This window comes from Planococcus citri, chromosome 4 (assembly GCF_950023065.1).
Source record: "Planococcus citri chromosome 4, ihPlaCitr1.1, whole genome shotgun sequence".
In the NCBI taxonomy this organism is placed as follows: domain Eukaryota; kingdom Metazoa; phylum Arthropoda; class Insecta; order Hemiptera; family Pseudococcidae; genus Planococcus; species Planococcus citri.
In genome coordinates, this window is record NC_088680.1 from 71,700,713 (window position 1) to 71,726,774 (window position 26,062).

A 26,062-nucleotide genomic window follows, 5' to 3' on the forward strand; every position below is an offset into this window, starting at 1 on the left:
CTCAGAATTCATAAAACAACAAGAGAGATCTTTGAATTTAAACAAAAATTCGCATTTGGTAAAAAATTACTCTCGGTGTTCCGGAATTAAGCACAAAATTTTGTTTGAAATTTTCAAAATTCACCTCTTACACATTTTCAAAGTTTTACTCAGGTTTTTTTTCTCATATCCGGTCCAGGGCTGTTAAATTACCGTAATTTATTCGCTGGTAAAATACGGCAGTAACATACGGTATTTTACGGTATTTATGGTATTTTACCATTTTGGATATGAAGAGTTATTTATAGTTTGACATCGAAGTTCTGAACTTCTGACCTGCCTCTGAAGTAAATTTTCATCTGTTTTAGGTGTTGTTAGAGATTATAGGAAATTTTCATGGACATTTTTTGGAAATTTATGGGGAAAATTTTTGGTACCTTTCAAATCATAAATTTCCATGGAAATTTGGGAATTTATGAAGGAAAGATGAAAAAAAAAGTGTTCAATTGGCTTTTTGGTAAATTATGGTAAAATACAGTAATAAACTTTTGGTAAAATACCATAATACTGCCGTAATGTACCAACATAAATTACCTTACAGCCCTGATCTGGTCGACATGTCTAAATTAACATGAAAAACTCAATCTAAATCTTAATCTACATCTAGATCTAAATACCCCTCTCCTGCCAGTACTCCAGGAATCTAACTGCTTCATCATCAAGTGTCCTATTTAATTTTCCAGGATCGATTTTTCCTGATAATTCACACACAAATAAGTGTCTGTCAGTCTAAACATCGCTGCATTCACACAGATCATCATCAGCCAACTGCCATCCATGAAGGTTGTACTTTGACCTTGTGACTCCACTCCTCAATCTGTTAAGTGTTTTCCACTGTCCATATTTCAAGTATTCTCCACTTGGTAGGGCTTCCTGCCTAGTTCTTCCCTGGCCACCTGCATTCCATATGCGACATCTATCTGTGCTAGGAGTATCTTTTAGTTCTTCAACTGTTTTCATGAAACTGTGTTTAGATCTGTGAAGGTGAGGCGGGTTTCTGCCAGTTCTTCATACCTATACATAGGATGCAACAGATTCTTTAGCATCTTTGTCTTCTCTACCATGGATGCAACTTCATGTCTGACTGCTGGTGGGGCAATTCCACTCAACACATATAGGTTATTCAATGGTGTTGGGCGTAAGCACCCTGTCACCAATCTACGTGCTTCGTTTAAGGGTATATCAACTTTGCTTGCATGTGCTGAATGACTCCAAACAGGGCAGGCATACTCTCCCACTGAATAGCACAGTGCCAGTGCAGATGCTCTCATAACTTGGGGCTTAGCTTCCTAACTGCTGCCTGCTAGTTTGCGAATTATATTTGTTCTGGCTGCAACTTTCATTTTAGTTGCCTCACAGTGCCTTTTGTAGGTCAAGGACCTATCTAGGGTTACACCCAGGTATTTGGGGTTATCTGCATGCTTCAGATCTGTTCCACCCCATCGAATATTCAATTGTCGCTTTGCTTCGCGATTTCTGAGATGAAAAGAGCATGTCTCTGTCTTTGTTGGATTTGGTTTGAGGTGGTTACCTTATAGTATGTGTCCAGTTCTTCTATAGCCTGGTTTAGTGTGCCCTCCACCTCCGCAAACGTATCATGTTGGGCAGTTAGTGTACGATCATCTGCATACAGAAAGTGGTTAGTATCTGGTCCAATTGGTTGGTCATTGGTGTAAATGTTGAAGAGAATTGGTGACAAAACACTGCCCTGAGGCAATCCATTCTTTTGCCACCTCCAGGTGCTATTTTCACCATAGAGTGTCACATAGAATGTTCTGTCTTTCATCAACATAGTGACTATCTGTGTAAATTTAAAATCCTTTGTGAGTTGGTACACCTTATACTGGAGTAGTCTGTGGCACACCGTGTCAAAAGCTGCTGTGAGGTCGACAAACACTACTCTAGTGACTTTCTTCTTTTCAAAGCCATCTTCAATGAGCTGTGTTAAGTGTAATATCTGGCCAGTGCATGATTTTCCTGGTCTAAATCCAGCCTGCTGTCTGATCAGCCCCTCATCTATACAGTCAGCCATGCGCTTTGAAATGACTCTTTCAAAAATCTTGTATAGGTGACACAACAGGGAGATAGGCCTGTAATTCTTTGGGTCATTTGCATCCTTGCCTGGTTTCTGTATGCTAATTGATTTCCTAGTTCAATGGTTTCCTTTTGCTCAGGCAGATGGAAACAATTCGAAAAATCAGGGGCGATTTTTTTCTCGATATTCGGGAGGTTATTTGGAAAAATTATGCAGTAGAAATGGAGACTTCTGTTTCATTTAATAAGTGTAGTACCTAACATAGGAACATTGCAGGTGTCTGTTATAGGGGTACCAACGTTGCTCGAGAAACCAAAAGAGGTGTTTTTGTGAAAAAAAAAAAAAAAAAAAAACTCTACATTCGTCACATTTAAAAATTTTTTTTCAACTTCGGGTCGGAGGCTCATTTTAACCTAGCGAGGAAAAAAATAGGGAATGATTTTTTCATAAAATCGAACAACTTTAGGGGATGATTTGGGACAAACTGGAACACAGGATACTTCTTACACTCAAAAAGTTTTTCATCAAAAGAAAAACTAGGACACTTTTTCATTCTGGTAGATATTCTGCGGATTTTCCCACTTACAAATACGAAAATGTTGAACATGGCATGTTAATTGACAGAAAAAGTTGTCAAAACAATGTAATCCTTAGGTACGTATAAGTTCGTGGTAAATTTAGTTGAAAATTTTTAATAAATTCCTAACCACGTTTCGAATATAAAACAACGGGGGAAAAAAAGGCGAAGAAAAACGTTCCAACATTTTAGTAGTTATTATTTTCATTTCAAAACGAAGGGGAGAAAATCATTATTTTTTCATCGCAAGATGGCACGCGCTAAACAGCGCCAATAAAAAGGCACCGCAGAGTACGAGTATACTATGCAGTTTTCGTAATGAAAAAAAAGTAGGTACCTATCCTTATCCATATTTGTTGGCAACGAAACGACGCGGTGCGGCGGTGGAAGGATAAAAGCGACTATGTCATTGAAATCTCTACCGGGTCACCGCATTGCTGGGGCAGATCTCACCTTTTCTTTATTTTCTCCTCGTGTAGGGCTCCGGGCTCGTACTGCATGTAAAAGTCGTTTAAAAAGGTCGTTAAATTTGTCACGAAATTCTTTTTCTTTTTTTTTTGAATACCCACGTCTTGTTTATCAAAATCCTTCGATAAGCCAATTTTCATTTGAAAATCCGCCTCGTTTGTATATGTATTATTGGATGATGAAAAATTCAGAACAAAAAAATTAGGTAAAAGAAGAAGCAAACACGACCATTTAAACGAATATCTGTACGTCTACGTATAAATTGTGCTTTTTACCTACCTACAATAGGAAGGTCTTAGGTATACCACTGTGAGAGTATGAAGTAGAGAAAAAATAAGAGGAAAAATGAAATATCTGCAACGCGTTTGTGTAAAACATGGTGATGGGGATGGCGGTGACTGAAGGTGCGGTGCGGTACGGTGCGGCGTCAATTTGGACATAGAAGGAAAATTGCTGGGTGCTTTTGATCTTTCACTACAACGCTATCACGTTGATATCATCCTTCTCTAGAAAGGACAAAGACTTTACAACCTTCTACACGACATTTTCTCGATTACGCCGCGCCGCCGCCGGCTGTTGGCGCGAGCGCGGCGGCGGCTGCGGCGTGCCGAAGCGTTCGAGCTTTTCATCGCTGTTTTTCGTATTATTTCGGGGCCATGTTTGCGGCTTCTTCGTGCCATGCTTGATGCAGTGTGCCGTGTAGTGTGTACTGTGTACTATATTTTTCTTCTTAATAAGTCGGAGGCCGTGGATCTTCTTTTCTATTTACGCCGGCGGCTACGTAATTTTCCTTTTACGTACGTATCTTGATTCGGCGAATTGTTTTTTTCTTTTGCCTCGCCTCGCCTTGCCTTGCCTTGCCTTTTCAACCTCTTTGCCTTTCGCGAGCTCGTTCTTCGCCTTTGAACGTATAACGTACCGCCGCCGCCGCCAAAGGTACAAAGGTTACAGGTGTCGTTATCTGAGCCTTTTTTTTCTCTTCTTCTCCTTCTCTGTTCTCGAATCGATTTCGTGTGCGCGCTCTTTCTCATATTATAGAATTATTTTTAGCATACGTATTTACGTTATTAGATTACAAGGTTCGCCTTGCATTTTCTATTTCTCTTTTTTTCCCTCTATATTCGTCCTTTTTTTTGTATGTACTAACTCTTTTCGTCGATTTTCTTTGTTGCAGTTGTCGAAAGCACGGTTTATTTTTGGATTGGAAACGCGCTATTTACTTAAACACAAGAAGTCGGTATGACTTCTACTGCACCATGCACACGATTCAGCGATAACTACGAATTAAAAGAAGAACTAGGAAAGTAAGTAATTTTTAATTTATACGCCAATACCTCGTATATCGTAGGAACCCGATAGCTATGTCATTTCGCACTTATATAATACCTCGCTCGTCTCGCTTCATCAATTTACACCTGCGGCTGCAGCACGAGCTTTTACTCAAGGTCTTAAAACTTGCGTTGTTATTAGGATTAAGAATAGGTAGTGTCACTTTGTGTTTTTTTTTTTTGCATAATACTGCAATCAATGCCGCATCACCTTGCGTGAGTTTTCGTTTCAACTGTTAATATTTCACACATGGCTTACCTTTGGCTGACCTCGCGAATTATTCATCGTAAATAAAAAATTTTTAAAAATTTATCGACCGTTGAAATGCGTTGGAATTTCACGACGAAAGACATTTACGAGTAAAATCATTCAAATTTACCAAAATCGTAGATAAATTTTGCGGAAATTGGTCAAAATTCAACGAAAATTGCTTAAAACATCGCTATTGGAAGTTGGATCACGTTTAAATTACATCAAAATATTTGAAATCATAAAAAATTACAACGAACTGATGACATTTTCGTAAAATTCAGTGAAATTTGGCGAAACCTGTTCAAAGCAGCTTTAAAACGTGTTTAAAAATGACATCAAAACATTCAAGAAGCATTTATTCATTCATAATTTCCAAAAAACTGAAGAAATTTCACCAAAAGTAGGAAAAATTTATCAAAATTTTCATAAAATACCGTGAAACTTGTTGAAAATAAAATTAAAACGCTCGAACATTATTATTAATGATTTAATTTATCAACTTTGATGGGTGGGAGGTAGTCGGGGAGCCCGCTTAAGGATAAATTGCACCCCCCCTCGTCGATCCTCCGGGACAACTTTTTTCTAAAATAAAGGGGGAGGCCTAAGGAACATTTCTAGCCCTTGTACTCAAAAAAAAAGTGGTCTTACATACAAAATTGACAGGTCAGCCGAAATTGCAGATTTTACGTTCCAACATAAGACTTGCACAACATTTTTCAAACCATACAAACGTAGATCGAAAGATCAGGCAAAAATTTATCACCTGTCACAATTTCAAGTGCTGAAGTGCGTTTTTCGATTTTTGGTGAATTTTTGAAAATCAAATTTAGGCCAAAATGAGGAAAAAAATCAAAATTTTACCAAATGGACCAAGAAAGCTACAATTTTGGATACACCCTATTTTCGACATGCCGAATCGATCGGAAACGATTTCAACCCGTTTTGAGCAGTTCTGGAGCCTCCAGCAGATTTTTGAAACTCGAAATTCACACAAAGTTTCACCAAAATGGAGTTGGAAAGCTGAAATTTATTCGGCAAACTAATTTCAATACACTACGAAGTCAACTGCAGGGGGATTTGAAATCGTTTTGGAGCCTCCAGCGACTTTTTGAAAATTCTTGAAGTCTCCAGCAGATTTTTGAAACTTTAAATTTCCACAAAATTTCATCAAATGGAGATGGAAAGCTGAAATTTACTCTACACTCCAATTTTAACACCCACTGAAGACGACTTCAGGTGGGTTCAAAGCATTTTGGAGCCTCCAGCGACTTTTTGAAAATTACTGGAGCCTCCAGTAGATTTTTGAAAATTTAAATTTCCTAAAAATTTCATCAAACGAGATGGAAAGTCAAAATTCATTCTGCAAACTAATTTTAATACGCTACGAAGTCGTCTGCTGGTGGAATTCAAAGTTATGGTTTTTTTTTTTGAAAAATTGAAATTTCCAACAAGTAGCTGGAAGCTTCAAAACCATTTAAAACCACCATGTAGTCGACTTCATATCGTATTGAAATTAGTATGCGAAGTAAATTTCTGCTTTCCAACTCCATTTTGGTGAAATTTTGAGTGAATTTCGAGTTTCAAAAATCTGCTGGAGGCTCCAGAACTGCTCAAAACGGGTTGAAACCGTGTCGAAAATAGGGTATATCCCAAATTGTAGCTTGCTTGGTCAATTTGGTAAAATTTTGATTTTTTCCCTCATTTTTTGCCTAAATTTGATTTTCAAAAATTCACCAAAAATCGAAAAACGCACTTTAGCACTTCAAATTGTGACAGGTGATAAATTTTTGCATGATCTTTCGATCTACCTTTGTAAAGTTTGAAAAAGTTTGTGCAAGTCCTATGTTAAAACGCAAAATCTGCGATTTCGGCTTACCTGTCAATCAAAATGGCCGCCATTTTGTATGTAGAGCCACCTTTTTTTCTGAGTACAAGGGCTAGAAATGTTCCTTAGGACTCCCTCTTTAAAAAAAAGTTGTCCCGGAGGATCGACCGGGGGGGGGGGTGCAATTTATCCTTAAACGGGCTCCCCGACTAAGGTGGAAAATTCCAACTTTGGAAAATAAGGTACACTCTAACATCATTGAAAATGATTAAAAAATAATGAAATTTCGCTAAAAGTTTACAAAACTTGGCTGAAATTGTAACAAAACATTGAAAAATTGATTACACTAGGCAACAATTTTTGACTTTTTTCGTGTGTTCGGGTTGAAAATGGGCTTAATCGATAGTTTAGACCCTAAAACAAAAAACAGAGTGGGATTTTTCAATTTGAATTGTTTTTGTGGTCAGGAGAGATGATCAAAGTTTCAAAAATGGCCGTTTTTGCCCTATTTCACGAGTTTCTGGCGACACCAGTATTGTTTTTCGAAAAAAACCAAGGTCATATTCGGATTCTACGCACTTTTTTAAGTAAACATCTTTCCCGGATTTTCGATTTTCGAACATTCAAGCGCATACGGAAGATTTTCGTTTGTAACACGAGATTTTTAGTGCACGAGAGCCTCGCCCGCGCGAACACGGTTCCGCGCCACGATTACATCGTGGAGTAACGCCAGCGTCGCGCGCTCCGAGTTTTAAAATATGTTACAAACAAAAATCGTCCGTATGCGCTTGAAACTTCGAAAATCGAAAATCCGGGAAAGATGTTTACTTAAAAAAGAGCGTAGAATCCGAATATGACCTTGGTTTTTTTCGAAAAACAATACTGGTGTCGCCAGAAACTCGTGAAATAGGGAAAAAACGGCCATTTTTGAAACTTTGATCATCTCTCCTGACCACAAAAACAATTCAAATTGAAAAATCCCACTCTGTTTTTTGTTTTAGGGTCTAAACTATCGATTAAGCCCATTTTCAACCCGAACACAAGCATGCCGTTGCCTAGTGTTATTTTAAAGAATTAAGTATTTTCCCAAAATGATGGACATTCAAGTTTTCCTTCTTCCTCGTTTGATATTCCCATACCTAGTGAAAGAAAGGATAATTTCAATTAAGATTTCGAAAAAAAATTACCACACTGGGTAAATACGAGTAGGGTACATCTACATATTCGCAATCGCAAAACACTCCGAACATAACATACGTATTTTCATCTTCATCATTACGAATGTTCCGTTAGGTAGGTACCTATTTTACTCGCGCTCGTGTTTTTTACTCGAGAAAATTCGCAAATAAGTCGATATGGGGAAAAAAAAAACGCGAAGGTAGGTAGTCGAAAGAAGCGAGTAAATTGATAAGGTACTGTAGCTGAAAAAAGCTATTTTTAAGAAAGGGAAATATGAAAACTGTTGCTGAAAAAGAAAACTTTGGAAGCTATAAAGTATACGACGAGTATAGCGCGGGAGCACACGGTAGACTGGGCAAAAGTATATTTCATCGTCGTTTTACAAAAGAAAAATTCGAGTAGAAAGAAAAACGAACAGCAACGAGCACGTATAATGGGTATCGATGAAGAAAAATTCTGGTTGGGGAAAAAAAAAGCGCGAGAACAACTCTCGAATCACAAATCGACGTAATACAACAAATTACACCCGTGTCCCGTATACCTACCTACTCCTCGTATTTGGTGGAAATTCGTGAAAAATAAAGAAAAGAGTCGGCGAATAAATTCATTTAAACGAAAATGTATACGTATCAATAACAACGCGGCTTTAGATTGAAAAACGATAAAAAAAATTATCATATAAATAGAAGGCGTGTGCGAGAAGGCGCCGCGCCGCCATCGAGCCGCAAAAGCCGAAAAAGAAAAAGCGAACACTTTCGAGTGGAAATTTCGCATCGAGCATAATTTTTAACGTGCTCGGCGAGAACGGTGTGGCGGCGTTCCTGTTTGCTGTGTGAAAACTGAAAAATGCGGTGCGGCCGAGAATTCGAGAATTACAATTCTATTAGCAATTTTATCGCGTAAAATAAATCTAACGTGCGAGGGTAGCGAAAGCGAAAGCGCCTCCTCGTCCTCATCCTCAGTCATATTCCAAGGGTCGACTCGAAAAATTTGTTCGCTGCTTACGTCTTCGTTAGAAAAAAATTCAAATCGTACGTAATACGTTTACTATTTCGATTCGATATACTACATAGTACATGCTTATAACATACTCTTACTTCGTATGTAGTAGAATCATAAAGTTAAAAGCGTGGTGCAAAGTTATCCGTGTGTGCGAAATTTTTCATACATGCGCGTCCCCCGTCCCATCACCCCCTCCTACAGCTCGGTTCGGTGTATTAAAAACACACTGCATATACTCGTACGAGTACTCGTATAGCGAGCGTATCTTTTCCATTCGAATGATTTTTCAAGAACGAAGACGACGACGACGACGACGATGCGTCTTCGAGTGTAAAAAGCTATTATTTTTGTAAAAACCATCGCATCGCCGACCCCGAATGTCAAACTGGGCACGAACGCGAATCGACCATGAACCGAATTCTGACTACATTTTTTCGCTTCGCCGCATTATTGTCCGCTTGTCAAAGAAAGGGCTGACTTATGATCCCTTTTTGCCTGCCTTTAGTTTCAGACCAACTCGCGATAAGAAAATTCACAATAGCGAAATTTTTCGATTTCTCCGATACTTAAACGAAGGTATAGCGAAATTTCGATTATGACGAGGGTCAGACTTTGCGAGATGAACGTTTCAAATGCTCGACTAGAATTTCAATGCGAACAACAACGTTGAGAATCGCTACTGGAGTTTTAATATGTACTTCCACACCTACGTATTTTGTTTCTGATTCGTGTATTTTTCACCCACCGATATATGTTGTATTATTTTCTGATGTCATTTAATTGATGAATTTGGTTGAATTGAGAAAAACTGAATTATAAAATGCCACTTTAGTTTACATTTTCACTCAGAAATCAGTTTCAGTCGGACCAAACGTTACACTCTCTATACATATAGTTTTCGAGAAGTTGTTATTTTTGACAATTTCATGAAACTTTTGCTCATTTGCCTTCTTTTACTTTTTACCCAAAAAAATTATCGCATCAGAACGTTTTGCAATCATGTTCCTTCATAAAAATTTGAAATCAGTTGCTATATCTCAAACTATAGAATAGGTACAATGGATAGGTACACATTTCACATCAGCTTAGATATATTAATTGATAAATGTATATTTTTTTCAATTCATCAAAAATGGCTTACCCGAGTGATCTTCGTATTCCTTCAATTCAGCCAAGTATGTACGTCCAAAATCCAATATTTAGCTGAAAAAAAAACCAAACAAACAAACATGAAATAACTATCGATTAGTCGACTATTGCTGAATATTTTATCATTGAAACCTATTTTAGAAAATTTTCATTACTTTTTCTCCCCGTACACGAGTCCGTTTTCTAAATTTTGACCATAGATACTATATCTCTACCAGGATATCCAATCTTTCAAAAAAATAACTTTTCCTGACTTTTTGCAGTTATGTATATTGATCAATTTTTCCAATTGCACAATCATTCGAATATCAAACACACACAAAATAGTAAAATGGCAGAAGTTGTTGAGTAATGGTGTGGAGGGGGGGGGGTAGAAATTTTCTAGACGTCAACAGCAGTGAATTTATCAATTAATCAACAAACTTTTGTCACGTGGATAACCTAGAGGCATTAGGGATGTTAGAGAACAACGGTGAGTCTGGAGGAAAAGGAGAGGGAGGAGGTTTAAAGTCTAGAAATTTGAAAAAAAATATGCTTAGTTCATTCTTAAACATGGTAATTTTCAAAAGTTTTTGATGTGCTCAACTTCACATTCAGTTTTAGAACTAAGCAAGTCAGTGCAATATCAAAATGTTCGAAAATGTAGGAAATTTCGATTTTCAAAATTCTGAGGAAGGGGGGGGGGGTGGAAGGGTCAAATCAAAAAAATGAGTCGAGATTCGTATTCAGCTGCCTCGAAAACGTATGAAACGATACGTCACAAGATATCCGATATTTTCCAATATTTTGACTAGAATTTTGGGGCTTTGTACCCCTTCCCCCCTTTCATAGTTTTGCAAATCGCATCACAAAAAATTCATAGAATATCACAAAAATTTATGCTTTCTGGATTTTTTTTTCAACTTGTGAAATTACAGTTCCGAAATTAGAACAAATTTAGATTTGAAATTTTTGGAAAATATTTTCAAAATTGCTCTCGATTACTTTCAAAATACTGCGAACAGATTTCCTTCAAGTTACAACAGTGTTGAACTATCAAACTCCAAAGTTGAGCATTACGAAGCTGAAACAAAAAACAAACCCCACCCCACTTGCCCTAGGAAGCAGTCAGGAGCTATGGCAACGATGACGATTTTATTCTTAAATAATGCGGAGAACTCGCAAAAAAATTAGCCTATGAGCAGAATCGGAGGACTCAAACCCAAATCTGGGCTAATTTAACATGGAATTACCAAATTATAATGATTTTTGTATCATTTGAGAGGGTGAAGTTGGCTATTTGAGCTTGGTTTGGGGTTTCAATTTTCAGCCAATTTAAACACTTTTATGGCATTTCAAAAAATTTTCAAGCTTAGTAAATTTTGAAAACATGTTGTTTAATTATGCTAATTTTTCACCAATTTATGGTAGGTAAATTTCAGTAACTGAGAAGTTGATTCAAAAATAATTTTTATAATACTGTCTGGTGGATTTTTGACAGATCGTCTTTTAATTTTGAGAATATCTGACTAATTTTTGGCAGTTGCGTTTAATTTTAGGGTAAAAAGATGATTTTTCCGCGAATTGGATAACCTCCAGAAAGACGACTTTGATGACTTGAGTCAAAATATGGCGGATATAGAAATTTATAGGAAGGAATGGAAGGATGAAAAAGGTCAAAAAAGTTCAACCAGGGAGTCAATCGATAAAAAATCAAAAGTTGTACATATAATACTCGTACATTAAAAAATCAGTTTCCTAGGCTGAAATTTGGCGAGAACATTCGTAGGATGTCTTAGATGTTCTTTTTGAGGGTTTAGAATTTTTAGTCCCTCCCCATCCTTTTCTTTTTCGTGCTTTTTTCTACGGGTTCTTCCCAAACTGACCCAGGAGGCCACGTACATTTACAGGTTGCCCTAGAATGTGCCTTTAGCGGATTATTTCGACTTTTCAATGTCTCCCTATCTCTTTTCAGACCCAAAAAAGTGAATTTTCACGCTTTTTTTGAACAATTTTGGATTTCTTGTCATCGCTGAAGCCTTTCCAAATTCACCTAAGAGGCTGAAATTTGGCATGCACATCTGCAGGGTGTTCTATGTAGATGTATCTTTCGGGGAGTTTCGACTTTTCAATTCCTTCGTAGTCCTTATACGCTTCTTCAACAACAGGAAAGCGGATTTACGTCTATTTTGTATCGTTTTTTCAACAAAAAAAAGGGGTACTTGAAAAAATTCTAGTCGTTTGATAGATGGATAGATGAACGAATGAACGAGCGATTGATTGAATAATCAAGCAAATAATGGAATATGGAAGAAATTCGACGAAAAGGGTATTTTAATTAATAAGATTTCGGTTTCTCAATTTTTGACTGTACAAAAAAATGACCTATCCAGTTACCCACGCAGCTCGACTATACAAGCTGAAATTTTTTCAATGGTCAATTTACACGGTGAAATTGGAGTTGAATTACAGGACACGTGCGCGTCTCGTATTTCGAATGGAAATTAATCTGAAAAAGTACCCACAGATACGAGAATGACTAATGACGTAGCATTTATCAACAAAACTGTATGAAACTTTTTTTCCATTCCACAGTCTATTTTTAAACTTGTCCTATGTGGATTTTTACTCGCCACGTCCACGTACCGTATATTATCATACGGTTGTACGGTTGTACTGGTATGTAGTCGGTCATTTTGACCGTAAACCGAGCTCGAGATCGGTCTCAGCGGAGATGCAATGATGTGACTGTATTGTACTCGTAAGTTGTAACCGCGCGTATACGAGTATGTAATGTATTTCGATAATAGGTGTTAATAAATCACGAATATAATGAAATTTTCGAACAAGATACATAAATACGTATACATGTATAGACAACGTACACCTACACACCTACGTAATATAAGCGTAGATGGTGATGAGCGGAGCGGCGCGGGGTACGTTTCGAAAATGACCCAGTTTTAAGCTTCGAATTCGATAAACGTTTAACGAATAACTTTGGCCAATAATCACATTAATTTGGGATGATATAGTGGAAAGTTCAAGTACGCTGGCGATGCGGTAGCGGTACAGGGAGACATGTAAATGTATACGCATTAAAGGATTAGACAAATGTATTTGCCATTATCGCGTTTTCCCATTTCCATTGATTTACTCGCGTATACTCGGTATAGGCTATAAGCCGCCTGTATATGCGGATTTAGTCGCTCGTTGTTTTAAACGGTGATCCGTGTTCCTTTTGTTTGAAAACATCTTCTGTGTATCGCCGAAACCGAAATGAATGAATAGCGAGAATTTGAGAACAGCTTACGCTACGAGTAGATCGTTCGTGAAACAAAATCCGTCTATTAAAACGAATTAGGTGTTTTGATTCGCAACCACTACATACAGATACACATACTCGTACGAGTTACGAGTACGCGAATTTATCGTCGTAAAATGAAAATAAAGATGTCTTTGTCATCGCGGATATACGTCGTCGTATAGCTCGTATTTGTATTTAAAAACAGTCTATACGCTTCATTCATTCGCGGTTCAAGCTCGATGAAAACCTTACGAGTATCGCAAAATCGACGACTAACCACTCGGGCGTATTTTTCAAACTTGATTCGGATCAACACCCGAGGTGAGATGGGAATTGAGAATCGAGTACAGATAGATACGAAAGTTGAGTCGATGTAACGTATACATTTCCTATACCAAAATGCAAAAGGAGCAGAGCTTTTCGAAATTGCGAGAAGAGAAGCGAACCAAACCGAGAGTATAGTGGGTGGTGGAGGCGAAGGTGGTGGCGAGGATGATGATGCTGCGTCATCGTGCGAGATGCCAGAAGGATAGACTGTAAATTTCAAGTTTCTTCGAGCTATTTGTCGATACTTATCGTGTAGTTTCGAGTACACGTCTGACGTCTTATCGAATTTTGATTAATAAAGGACGCATGCACGAGAAATTAGGTCGCTTTCGTACACTACATACACAGTACACACAATAATAGGACTTGAAAACGTGCCACGACTTTTTTTTTTACATGCAGCAGCTTTATAGCAGAGTGTACGAGTGTACGAGTACGAAACGAGTGTAAAGGAGGAAGAAAGGCTAAGCAAAAAGTAGGTAGGTACTCCAAGTATAGCTATATATGTAGGTAGGTACGAGTAACGAGTATACGAATTAACAGCACAATGCGGTAAAATTCAACGCAAAATCGCGGCGTTATCGAATTTTTTTCCTAACCCTTGTTCGAATTATTGTTGTGTATTTGTGTGCACATTGTAACGCCTCTGTCTAGTGTCTGTGCTGTGCTGCGCTGTCCTGTCGCTAAAGCGTGTCAATTTCGAATTTCAAGTCGATTGGCAATTAGGCATCCTTCAGGAAGGTCACCCCGCCACGCTGCGTCCTTCGAATTGGCGTGGCGTGGCGTGTCGCGGCGCGACGCCTTCTCGAAATGCCTCGTCAGGTGCGCGTATAAATAATATTATAAAGTACGAGTATGTAGAATGTAGATGTACAAATACTTAGTTACATACTACCGTACCGTAATATACCTATTATATGGATTATGTAATAAGGTCGCGGACGCGCAGGCAGCCTCAGCCGCGTCGTCGGTCGGTCGGTACATCGCAGAATGCAATTGGAAAATTTAAAACTGAAACCAGTCGCGCCAACTCGATTTTTTAACCAGTTAATAAGATGTTCTGACAAACGAATATACATATTGGCAAAAAAACGTGCGTAAACAAGACACCGCCGCACCGCACCGCGCCGCTGACCACCGATATACCTGTGCGAACATTCATTAACGTCGATTCTTCGAATCGAAAGTAACGAGTTTGGCTACGAAGTGCCACTTCTCAGGTGTGATTTAACCGGCCCGGTCAAATTTCATGTAAACATACGGAGAGATGAACGAGAAGAATATTTTGGATGCTGACATGGTTTTGTTATCTAACCATCGTCGGCTACATTACGTTTATGTTTATAGAGATGAAATCACGGAGGTGCAGAGGTTCTCAATTCGTACGCATAATACATTATCACATTTCATTTTCTGAAGACCGTTTGCTTCAGGATAGAGTGTCATGGGGGGGGGGGGGGTCGAAGGTGACCACATTTGTATGAGGAGGTTTTTTTTTAGATCAGAGATAACGGTCCGGTATATTAGTCCGACATATGACAATAGGAGTAATTGCACCCCCCCCCCGCCGATCCTCCGGGGCAACTTTTTTCTTAAAGGGGACATCGTAAGGAACATTTTAATGCAAACTTGCCAACAAAAAAGTTGGCCTTACTTACAAAATGGCGGCCATTTTGATTGACAGGTCAGCCGAAATCGCAGATTTTGCGTTTTAACATGGGACTTGCACGAACTTTTTCAAACTCTACAAAGGTAGATCGAAAGATCATGCAACAATTTATCACCTGTCAAAAATTTCAAGTGCTAAAGTGTGTTTTTCGATTTTTGGTGAATTTTTGAAAATCCGATTTCGGCCAAAAATGAGGGAAAAAATCAAAATTTTACCAAATTGACCAAGAAAGCTTGAATTTGAGATATACGTACCCTATTTTCGACATGCCAAATCGATTGAAAACGGTTTCAACCAGTTTTGAGCAGTTTTGGACCCTCCAGCAGATTTTTGAAACTCGAAATTCCCACAAAATTCCATCAAATTGGAGTTCTAAAGCTGACATTAATTCTAAAAACTAATTTCAATACGCTACGAAGTACTGCAGGTGAATTTCAAGTCGTTTTGGAGCCTCCAGCGACTTTTTGAAAATTCTTAAAGCCTCCAGCAGATTTTTGAAACTTTAAATTTTCACAAAATTTCATCAAACGGAGATGGAAAGCTGAAATTCTACTCTACACTCCAATTTTAACACCCTCTGAAGACGACTTCAGGTGGGTTCAAGTCATTTTAGAGCTTCCAGCGACTTTTTTGAAAATTACTGGAGCATCCAGTAGATTTTTGAAACTTGAAATTTCCACAAAATTTCATCAAACTGAGACGGAGAGTCGAAATTCATTCTGCAAACTAATTTCAATACGCTACGAAGTTGACTGCTGGTGGATTTCAAGTCGTTTTGGAGCCTCCAGCGACTTTTTGAAAGGTTGTACGGCGTTTTTTTTGGAAAATTGAAATTTCCTAAAAGTAGCTGGAAGCTTCAAAGCCATTTGAAACCACCATGTAGTCTGCGGAGTAAATTTCAGCTTGACAACTCCATTTGATAAATTAATGTTGGGGAAATTTCAAGTTTCAAAAATCTACTGGAGGCTCCAGTAATTTTCAAAAAAGTCGCTGGAGGCTCTAAAATGGCTTGAACCCACCTGAAGTCGTCCTCAGAGGGGGTTAAAATTGGAGTGTAGAGTAGAATTTCAGCTTTCCATCTCCATTTGATGAAATTTTGTGAAAATTCAAAGTTTCAAAAATCTGCTGGAGGCTTTAGGAATTTTCAAAAAGTCGCTGGAGGATCCAAAACGACTTGAAATTCACCTGCAGTACTTCGTAGCGTATTGAAATTAGTTTTTAGAATAAATTTTAGCTTTAGAACTCCAATTTGATGGAATTTTGTGGGAATTTCGAGTTTCAAAAATCTGCTGGAGGCTCCAGAACTGCTCAAAACTGGTTGAAACTGTTTCCAATTGATTCGGCATGTCGCAAATAGGATATATCCCAAATTTCAGCTCTCTCGGTCAATTTGGTAATAATCTGATTTTTTCCTTCATTTTTAGCCTAAATTGGATTTTTAAAAATTCACCAAAAATCGAAAAACGCACTTTAGCACTTGAAATTTTGACAGGTGATAAATTTTTGCATGATCTTTCGATCTACCTTTGTAAGGTTTGAAAAATTTCGTGCAAGTCCTATGTTGAAACGCAAAATCTGCGATTTCGGCTGATCTGTCAATCAAAATGGCCGCCATTTTGTAAGTAAGGCCAACTTTTTTTTTTGGCAAGTTTGCTTTAAAATGTTCCTTAAGATGTCCCGGAGGATCGGCCGGGGGGGGGGGTGCAATTACTCCTTATGTCATATGCCGGACTACAATGACAATAGTCATTTTAGAGTCTCCAGCAACTTTTTGGAAAATACTGGAGCCTCCAGTAGATTTTTGAAACTCGAAATTTCGTTACAATTTCATCGAATGGAGTTGAAAAGCCGGAATTCATTCTGCGCAGTATGTGCTAAAGTTAATCCGGACAGATTTTGTGGCATTTTTTGAAAAAAAGAAGTTTCTAAAAAAACTGCTGGAGGCTCTAAAACGGATTGAAACTGGCTGCAATCCACTTTGGAATTTACGTCAAAAATAGAGTGTAAACTATATTTCAGCTTTCTACCTCAAACGGAGACCTGGAACGGTAATTTTTCAAATTTTCAAACAAGTATGAAATCGATGGACAATAATAAGTTTCAGACTGGAATAACGTCGATTTTGAAAAAAATAACAGGGACTTTTTCGGTCATGAAGCTTCAAAAAGTAGCTGGACTGAATTCACCATAAAAGTTGTAAAAAATTAAACAAAAAAGTAATAAAACCTGACTAATTTACACCAATTTCGAATTGTAACTCCAAAATTAATTAAATGTTCTAGATCCGCAGCCCTCACAAGGGAATAATTATCCCAATCGACAAAAAAATTTCTGAACCGTACAAAAGGAAATCCAAAAAAGAATCTCAAAAAATCACCAGCAAAAATATCAGGTGCTTAAATTCCATTTTTTTTTTGAAAATTTTTGAAAATTGTTTGGCACATTTCTCATGAAAAATAAATCAAAATTTGATCAAATTGACGAGAATGATTGAAATTCGGTTTCAACTCTATTTTCAACCTCTGGAATCGATTGGTGATGATAGTTTTCAAATTTTCCAGTTTAAAGGGAAATAAGCTATAAATAGGGGTGAAATGAAATTAAACACATAAGAACTCGGATTTACTATCTTTGTGATCATTTCGGTCAATTCATGCTCATATTTTCAAAAATTTTTTACGCGGGTACAAATCAAAAATTTCTTTGGGCGATCATTTTCGAAGAATGATTTAAAATTCATCTTTCGATTATTCCCCTTTTCTAGAAACTTACAAATTTTTAAATCGCTCGATTTTTCATTTATACTTTTGAAACTGGGGGAAGGGCTTCGTTGAAAAAGTAAGCTAAAATTTGAAATCATGATTTTTTGAAAATTTTTGAAAATTGTTTGGCCCATTTCTCTTGAAAAATAAATCAAAATTTGATCAAATTGACGAGAATGGTTGAAATTCGGTTTGAACTCTTTGCATTTTTCAACCTCTGGAATCGATTGATTCTCCAGTTTTTCAAAATTTTGGATTTGGAACCACGCAGAAAGATTTTGAAAAGTTGGAGCTTTCATGGTGATAGTTCAACTTTGAGAATTTTTGATTTTGATTATGAACTTTGACTCTGAAATTTATTCTCTCGAAAGCCACGCGAACAGATTTACTCCAAATTCAACCAGTCTCCAGATATAAACCATTGTTTTTTTGAGAAAACCAAGATGAATTTTTCAAAAAAAAAATTGACACGAAAAGTCGAAAACTCACTCCACCTTCTAAAATAGTCCTTCAAAATTGATTGCAACCACTTTCAAGCTGATCAGGTCGAGCCTGCGAAAATAGCAAAGATGATGGAAACGTTTTTTGCAACGGTTCCAGTATAAAACGAAGACCAGTCAACTTTTGCTGGAGACTGCATATCAACTTGAAAGTTTCTGCAATCGGTTTAAATCAGCCTGTGACGCGGTGTTTCGTGGTTCTCGTCGCGAAATGCACGTCCACGTACTCGTAACTACAGTATGTGCACTAAATAATTAGCTGATTCGTACCGAGTTAAAGAAAGAAAGAAAAAACCGCTAAGCTTCGAGGTCGATTAGCCATCTACTCGTATAGGTACCTAGTAAAAAGCAGGGGAAAAAACAGCGAGCGCAACGAGGAGTGAAGTCACCACGTGAACGATGTGTAATTGTGTCTATGTATGAATGCGTTGGGTACCGTATATTGACGTGTCGAGTGACCCAGCTGTGTAAATATTTGTGTAAATTTAATAACGAGTGTTATCTTTTTTGTGGCAGTGGCGGTGGCGGTGGCGTGGTCGCCTCTCTCGTCCTGCGGAATCGCAGGAGCTCGTACGGTAGACTGGAAGTCGTAATTGTGTCGTAAAGTACACGACACGTACGACGTCGACGTGCACGAAACAACCCAATACTTTCGAGCGACGCAAATTAATTGATAATGAAAATGTCGTCGTATCTTGCAGCCAGCCGGTAGTGTGTTCTTCATTGCGCACATTTTACGTGTACCTACTCGTATCTCTCTCTCTCTATACATATACATAGATGAGTGTACACTGTACACTATACAGTACTTGTAGTGTAGGTGTACCGCACCGTACTATGTACCGTATCGCGTACCCTTTATTTGCTGGCGTTAAAGCAGCGCTCTTGCTCTTTATTGTGTAGCCGCTCCAGCGCGGCGCGGCGTCGGCTGCGGTGCTACCTGCGGAAATTAACGCCACATAGCGTCGAGCTCTTTGAATAAACTTCATTTGTAACGTTTCCCCGTTTTCTAACTCTTTCTAGCCGAAATCATTTCAGCAACGCGTGAAAACAAAAATTAACAAAAAGAGAAAAAAATGTGAAAACGACGTAAACGACAAGACTACGTAAATACGTATACACGAGACAGTACGATACGATATTATTTTCTTCAGGCAGCATACAAGGTGATTCAAATGAAATGTAAAACAATAAAAGACACCTCAGTTTTCAAAAAATGCGTAGCATGTTTCCATTAGTGTCACATTTTCGTGCGAAATTCGAAAACAACACGTAATAGGCTACAATCAGAACTCGATGTACATAAGGAGGGGGGGGGGGAGGTATGATAAACTGAATTTATCCATTTGTTTCAACTTTGTTCGATGCAGTAGTACGTTCTTGGAATTTGAAAAGTTGACGAGTTATACCTAACACCAGAGAGTTTGTAAGTTTTTATGGAGCAGAGGGGGGGGGGGGGATTCCACCAATTTGAGATTACCGATAGCGAGTTCATATTAGGTGAATATTCGAAATGAAAATTTGACCGAACGTATTGAAAAAACCAACATTTTTCCAACTTGAGCTGGAGAGCTGAAATTTGGTTGTACATTTTAGAGCCACGTTCTTTTCGAGTAAAGGGGCTAACACTGTTCTTTAGGAGCCCTCAGGAAAAAATGAATAGACCCAAAATTTGAATTCTGCGGTCAACATCAATTTGGATAGTGTACTTTCAAACGATCTACCAGTAAATTGCATCGTTCAAACGTAAGGAAACAATGCTGAATTTGAGACAGGTGGTCAACCATAATAACCGCCATTTTGTAAGTAGGGCTACTTTTTTTGAGTACATACAACGGCTAAAAATGATCCTTTTCTTTTAAAAAAATCATAATTTTTTTTGAAAAAAAAAAATAACATTTGTACAATAAAAATGAAATACAAAAATAAATAAAATTTAATTATTTTATAATATTTCAACCAGTCTTAAAAGAAACTGAGCAAAATTGAAGGACCTGTCTAACTTTTTGGCTCAAGTTGATTTTGAAAAAGCTACCAGGAGCGAAACTGACTTGGAAAATCCGTTAAAAATTGATAAAAACAATGAAAAAATTGATAAAATTGACCTGAAAATCCTAGTTTTTTTGTAGCAACGAAGTAATCGAGAGGAATAAAAACAATTTTATCCCCCGCACACAACTGTCAACATATATCAAAATAAAGATGAAAGTTTTATGTTCAGTGGCGATGGCGAATATCGTAGACACCGAGGGTTATGAACTTTTTGGCACACACGTTATTTTTTCTAATATACAGCTTATGCGACTTGTGGTTTTAATATTTCATATCTTATTATCCGGATCACCCTGTATGTGCAATGCGAAACACATGATTACAATTTAGAATGCACACAACGCAATATTCTGGCTTGTTTTTTTTTCTCTCAAAAAACATGCACATGCAGAGAATTATAGAAGGCCACACAATGTACCGCATGTATTTTGTATGGCACTGACCATGTAGCGCATTGATGTACCGAGTACTTATATTAGTACTCACTACTTATAGTGCTTAATATTCGACGATGTGTTCGTCTTCTTCACATTGTAGGTACAGGGAGTTGACATATGGCCAACATTTTTTCTCTTTTATATTTTCCCGTAAAATATCTTCTCAATTAATTTTTTTTAACGCTTTTATTTAATTGGCAACGGTAGATTCTCGATTATGAATGAGTTGGCGACGCGATGCTCGAGCTACAGTTGAAATTTTCAAATTTTTTTTGTTATTTGTGTGAACTTCTCGCATATATGAAAATACGACAAGAATGGGCGACAGAATTACCTAATTTTCCGAATAAGAATCGCGAATACTTAGTTGATTTTTCAATTCGATGGAAAATAACTACGAGCTCGTTCGAATTTCTTCAAAAATTCTTTTCAATTAAAAAAATTGAACGCACTTCGACAACAGAACAAAAATGTCTAGAAAAAAATTTGCACAGATTTATAGATCAACGTATACGATATCGATGTCATTAAATAAGTACTATTTACAATGAGAAGGTACCTAGTGATTAATTCGCAAAAATATTCTCTCGTTTGTTTCAGAGGAGCATTTTCAGTAGTTCGAAGATGTGTACAGAAAGCCACAGCTTTAGAATTCGCTGCCAAAATCATAAATACCAAGAAATTATCAGCCAGAGGTAAGTTTCAACGTGTTTGCGTTTCTTATATGTAATTTATAAAACACAGCTCGGGGTTACCTTTTTTTTGAAATCAAAAGCTCGACCTTTTTGCAATGTTCGTTTGAGATTCGTTATCGGTATGAATTTTCTTTCAACTTTACAAAGTCAATAAATCATCTATTTGTTAATGCTGAAACGAGCAGAATTTAATCAGATGTATACGTAGATCTACAGATACAGATACTTTCTCATTTTTTGATCAAGTTCTATTTCAATTTGAGCGTTAATTTACGTCTCCAACTCGAAAGAACTCAAAAAGGATCATTTTCAAATATTTTCAAGGGTAGAATACTCCCTTTTCTTCGCATTCTATCCGCGAATGTGTTTACGTACATCATTTTTGTACCGAAGCTTCTTGCCAGAAGTCTTCAAAATATCGTTCTCATTACGTGACAAATTGAATTATCTATAACAAAACCGTTGTCGTCGGTTCGTTGTCTACAGCACACGCACGTTAAAATTTTATCCAACTTGATGTACGTATAGTCTATTTCGTCAAGCGTCGAATTCGCAATTGCATTATCCCATAAGAAGACAGTCTCCTACAGTAATACGTTAGTCGTTAGGCATTTCTCTGGCTGTATAATATCATTTTTGACTGATTCGATCATCTCGATACGAGCACTAAAGGCTTCGCATTTTCAGGTACCCTCTGAGAGCGTGTATCTTTACTTATCCGTTCTCCTCTTTCGACAACCAATTCAATCAACGCCGACGCAACGTGAAATTTCCCAACGACATAATCAATCATGATCCTTTTCGTTGACTTCTCTTCTAATTCGATTACTGCCTGTGTGCTGTGTACATCGCCTTTAGTGTATAGTTAGTTTAGATGGGTGCTTGATAACGAAATCAATTCGCGAAATTAATTTGAAAATTTTTCTTCTCAGCTTCTCTCAGTTTGTCGAGTGCTGCGAAGCATAAAGTCGATCAGTTGAAATTATTCTCCATTTTTTTTCATTCGGCATTTTTGTGCCCAAATCACCCCCCCCCCCCGAAAAGTTGATTCTGGTGGATTCTAAATCTGCTGAGATCCGTGTAAAAAGAACTCAGAACTCATATAATTGTTGTATGAATAAAAATACCTAGTTTTATTTTCCGGTACATTCATTCTTTAGAAACTTTGAGTGGGAAATTTCAAGGCAAAAAAAGGCACGAGTTGGCATATTTTCATGTTTCCTCCCGCCCCCCCCCCCCCCGTCCACGAAATCAGAAAACCACGTTGATAATTCTTGAAAATAAGTTTCTGTCATCTAAAATCCAAAATTTCTGAACTTTGGGAAACGTCCGTCGTCGTTACTCGAAGAGAAGACGATGACGATTCCCTCGACTCCTGACACAGTTGTGAGAAAAATTTAGATAGTCTTATTGAAATTGAGGAAGGCACACGAATTGCTCTTCCAATAACATCAAACTTGGAAATGAGGAAATAATTCCGAGTCCAAACATGATTAGAGTATATGCAAATTCACTCTTCAAGATGCAAAAGAGACAGACACTAAGAAGACGTAGGTATATACATTTCCACTCGTATTTTATAGAATCATGATGTGTACAAAATTACGATATAATTTTCCCTCGACATAGTGTTTCTCGTATCTGGTATTTCTGTCTTTGTCGAGTCATTGTGATTATACTCCGATACCTACTTACTCGTACTTACTACGCTGCTCGGCTGTAAATTTCCCCAAAACACATTCGGTTGACGGTTTCGTTTCGCGCACGACGACGCAGATCTTACAAATGTGCCGGCACGTTTTGCTTTGAATATTGATAGCGATACCTACTTAGGTTCGCGTTCGCGTTCGCGATTTATTCGAATAGCTCGCATCTCTCATAATGATTTCAACCTTATACCGCACGTCTCGCTCGTTTTCTTTTTAGTTTTTCCGAGAAAATACAACCAGGGTAGGTAGAGGTACTCGATACGACGCGACGTGTTTTGCATTTTGAAAAATATATCGCGCAAAGGTCGCAGAGTTCAGAGCCTGGGCAAGAAGAAGGCGAAGCAAGCTTCGTAATAATGTTGCGTGTTAGTTACAGTAACTCGACTCGATTCGACTCGCCTCGAAACCGCAACGTAGCCGAGAGAAATACAACAAGCAGGAAAGAAGAGCAGAAAGGGTGAGAGAAAAGCTCGTACAGCCGGTATGCTTTTTACATATTTAGCGAGCAGGATTTTCACATGTACGAGTCGAGTAGGTACGAGTATCACGCTGCATGTAAAGATAATCTACACCATTGCCGGCGACTCCATCGAGGAAAATACATAGCTGCGTTTACAACCGTGGGTTTAAAATTTATACGTGCAAGAGCGCATCTAAATTTATCGAATCAAATTTTACCAAAGAGATGGAACACTGCAGCAGCATGACCTCAATTTCAAATACTCTACGTTGAAATATTAATGAAATTTTTAGCGAGCTGAAAATCGTCACTTCAAATTTTGTTTCTAAAAAAATTTGAACTCGGCAATGTTCAAAACATCTTACAAATTATCAATTATCATCATTCGTCATGTTTCATAACAATGAAGGTACCGGGTGTTCCGGAAAAAGCGTCGAATATTTTGTCTGGTATTAGTAATGAAGCAACTCGAATTACGTAAGCGTAAGTTGGCTTGCCAGTCTTGAAAAATGAAGGGGCAAAGTGATGGACTATTTTCAGCTGATTCTTCCAAGTTGAATTACTTCGTTCGTATCCAATTAATACACAATGCGAATGAGCTGAATCTGAATAGGACATTGTTTTCACTTTTGGGAGGGGTGGAAATAAAAAACTGATTCAACGTATCGAAATTTCAATAATCAATATTCAAAGCACTGCCCTACATCTATACCTTGAAATGTTTCTAAAATTATGTAATGTCGACGGGTAAAAACGCTAAAAAAAAGGGCAAAAGTTATAGGCAATTTTTCTCAAAGCACACGTCACGATCAACGATAAAGATTATGCGAGGACTTTGCATACGATCAAAATTCAAAGCATAGGGAGGTAAAGCTGAAGTCACGTATATTTCTCTAAAAATAATGAAATGAAAAAAAATTCGACACGAGCATCATTTATAAATGTATACTACCAAAAATACGTGTTACGAGACGGAGGTATTTAATTTCCAGACTTTTTCGTTACGAGTATTCTTTACAAAAGTTTCAAAAGCCTTCACACGTAAAATAAAATATGGAAATTTCAATTTTCCAAAAAAAACCACATGACCTCTTAAAAAGTCGCTGGAGGCCCCAAAACGACTTGAAATCCACCAGCAGACGACTTCGTAGCGTATTGAAATTAGTTTGCAGAATGAATTTTGACTTTCGATCTCCGTTTGATGAAATTTTTAGGAAATTTAAAGTTTCAAAAATCTCCTGGAGGCTCCAGTAGTCCAGTAATTTTCAAAAAATCGCTGGATGCTACAAAACAACTTGGAATTCCCCTGCAGTTGACTTCGTAGCGTATTGAAATTAGTTTGCAGAGTAAATTTCGGCTATCCAACTCCATTTGATGAAATTTTGTGGGAATTTCGAGTTTCAAAAATCTGCTGGAGGCTCCAGAACTGCTCAAAACAGTTTGAAACAGTTTCCAATCCATTTGGCATGTCGAAAATAGGGTGTATCCTAAATTTCAGCTTTCTTGGTCAATTTGGTAAAATTTTGATTTTTTCCCTCATTTTTGATACACTCTTCCAGTCATTGCAGGAGGAGGCTTCGAAAGTGTTTTTTTCGACTACCTATTTTACATGCTTGAAAATTTTTAAAATTCAATCCCTGCGACGAACTCTAAAGTCACGGTCTTCTAGCGCGAAATCAAATTTCTCCCGGAATCTCATTTATCGACAAAATGGCTAGATATTAGATTAGACATCTGAAATTTTGAACCGCATCAATTTTTAACTAATTCGATCAAAAAAGGCTGGAACTCGCAGAAAATGAATTCGAAGTATTCATATCGGCTAATATCGAAATAATTCCAATTTTTCAACTCGATTAAACGATTATTCATAAAAATTTCACATTTGTCAACAAATTTTGGGCATTTTGAATAACTCTGGAAAAGTCACCAAAAATTGAGAAATGAACTTCGACTGCCAAAATTTCGAATTTTTGGTTTTTTGAGGTGCTTTTTCCAAACATCCGCAAATTTTTCGAATTCGAGGTAAGGGGTTGGAGTGGTATCGACACATACTATTAAGCGAGCAGCGAGTAAACAGTAAACACAGCAGCATGCTGGTTGTAGGTATTATGTTACAATATCTGCGTGTAGTTGATGTTGAACGTAAACTGCACGCGTATAAAATTTAATTACGATTTTCACACCACTCCCGACCTCCTATTCTGACTACCTATGCGCTATGCTATCAACACGACGACGATGATTGCGAAATGAAAATTTCTAAATAACGTCAATAAAACCATCTGCCTATATATCGGCGGCGCTATG

At 37.6% G+C, this 26,062-nt stretch overlaps 1 protein-coding gene and 1 long non-coding RNA gene across 3 annotated transcripts in view; one reads left to right on the forward strand and one right to left on the reverse strand.

The window, feature by feature from the left end:
- Positions 1 to 26,062, reverse strand: part of LOC135842648 (uncharacterized) — a 102,082-nt gene that overhangs the window by 65,818 nt on the left and 10,202 nt on the right. The window contains exon 2 of the long non-coding RNA XR_010558164.1: positions 9,848 to 9,909. This is a non-coding gene — a long non-coding RNA (uncharacterized LOC135842648). The remainder of the gene's footprint in view (positions 1 to 9,847; positions 9,910 to 26,062) is intronic.
- Positions 1 to 26,062, forward strand: part of CaMKII (Calcium/calmodulin-dependent protein kinase II) — a 69,560-nt gene that overhangs the window by 21,223 nt on the left and 22,275 nt on the right. For both annotated transcript variants that reach the window (XM_065360195.1, XM_065360196.1), the window contains exons 2-3: positions 4,294 to 4,423; positions 21,489 to 21,583. In XM_065360195.1, the coding sequence (XP_065216267.1) occupies positions 4,359 to 4,423; positions 21,489 to 21,583 (160 nt within the window). In that variant the 5' untranslated portion in view covers positions 4,294 to 4,358. The remainder of the gene's footprint in view (positions 1 to 4,293; positions 4,424 to 21,488; positions 21,584 to 26,062) is intronic.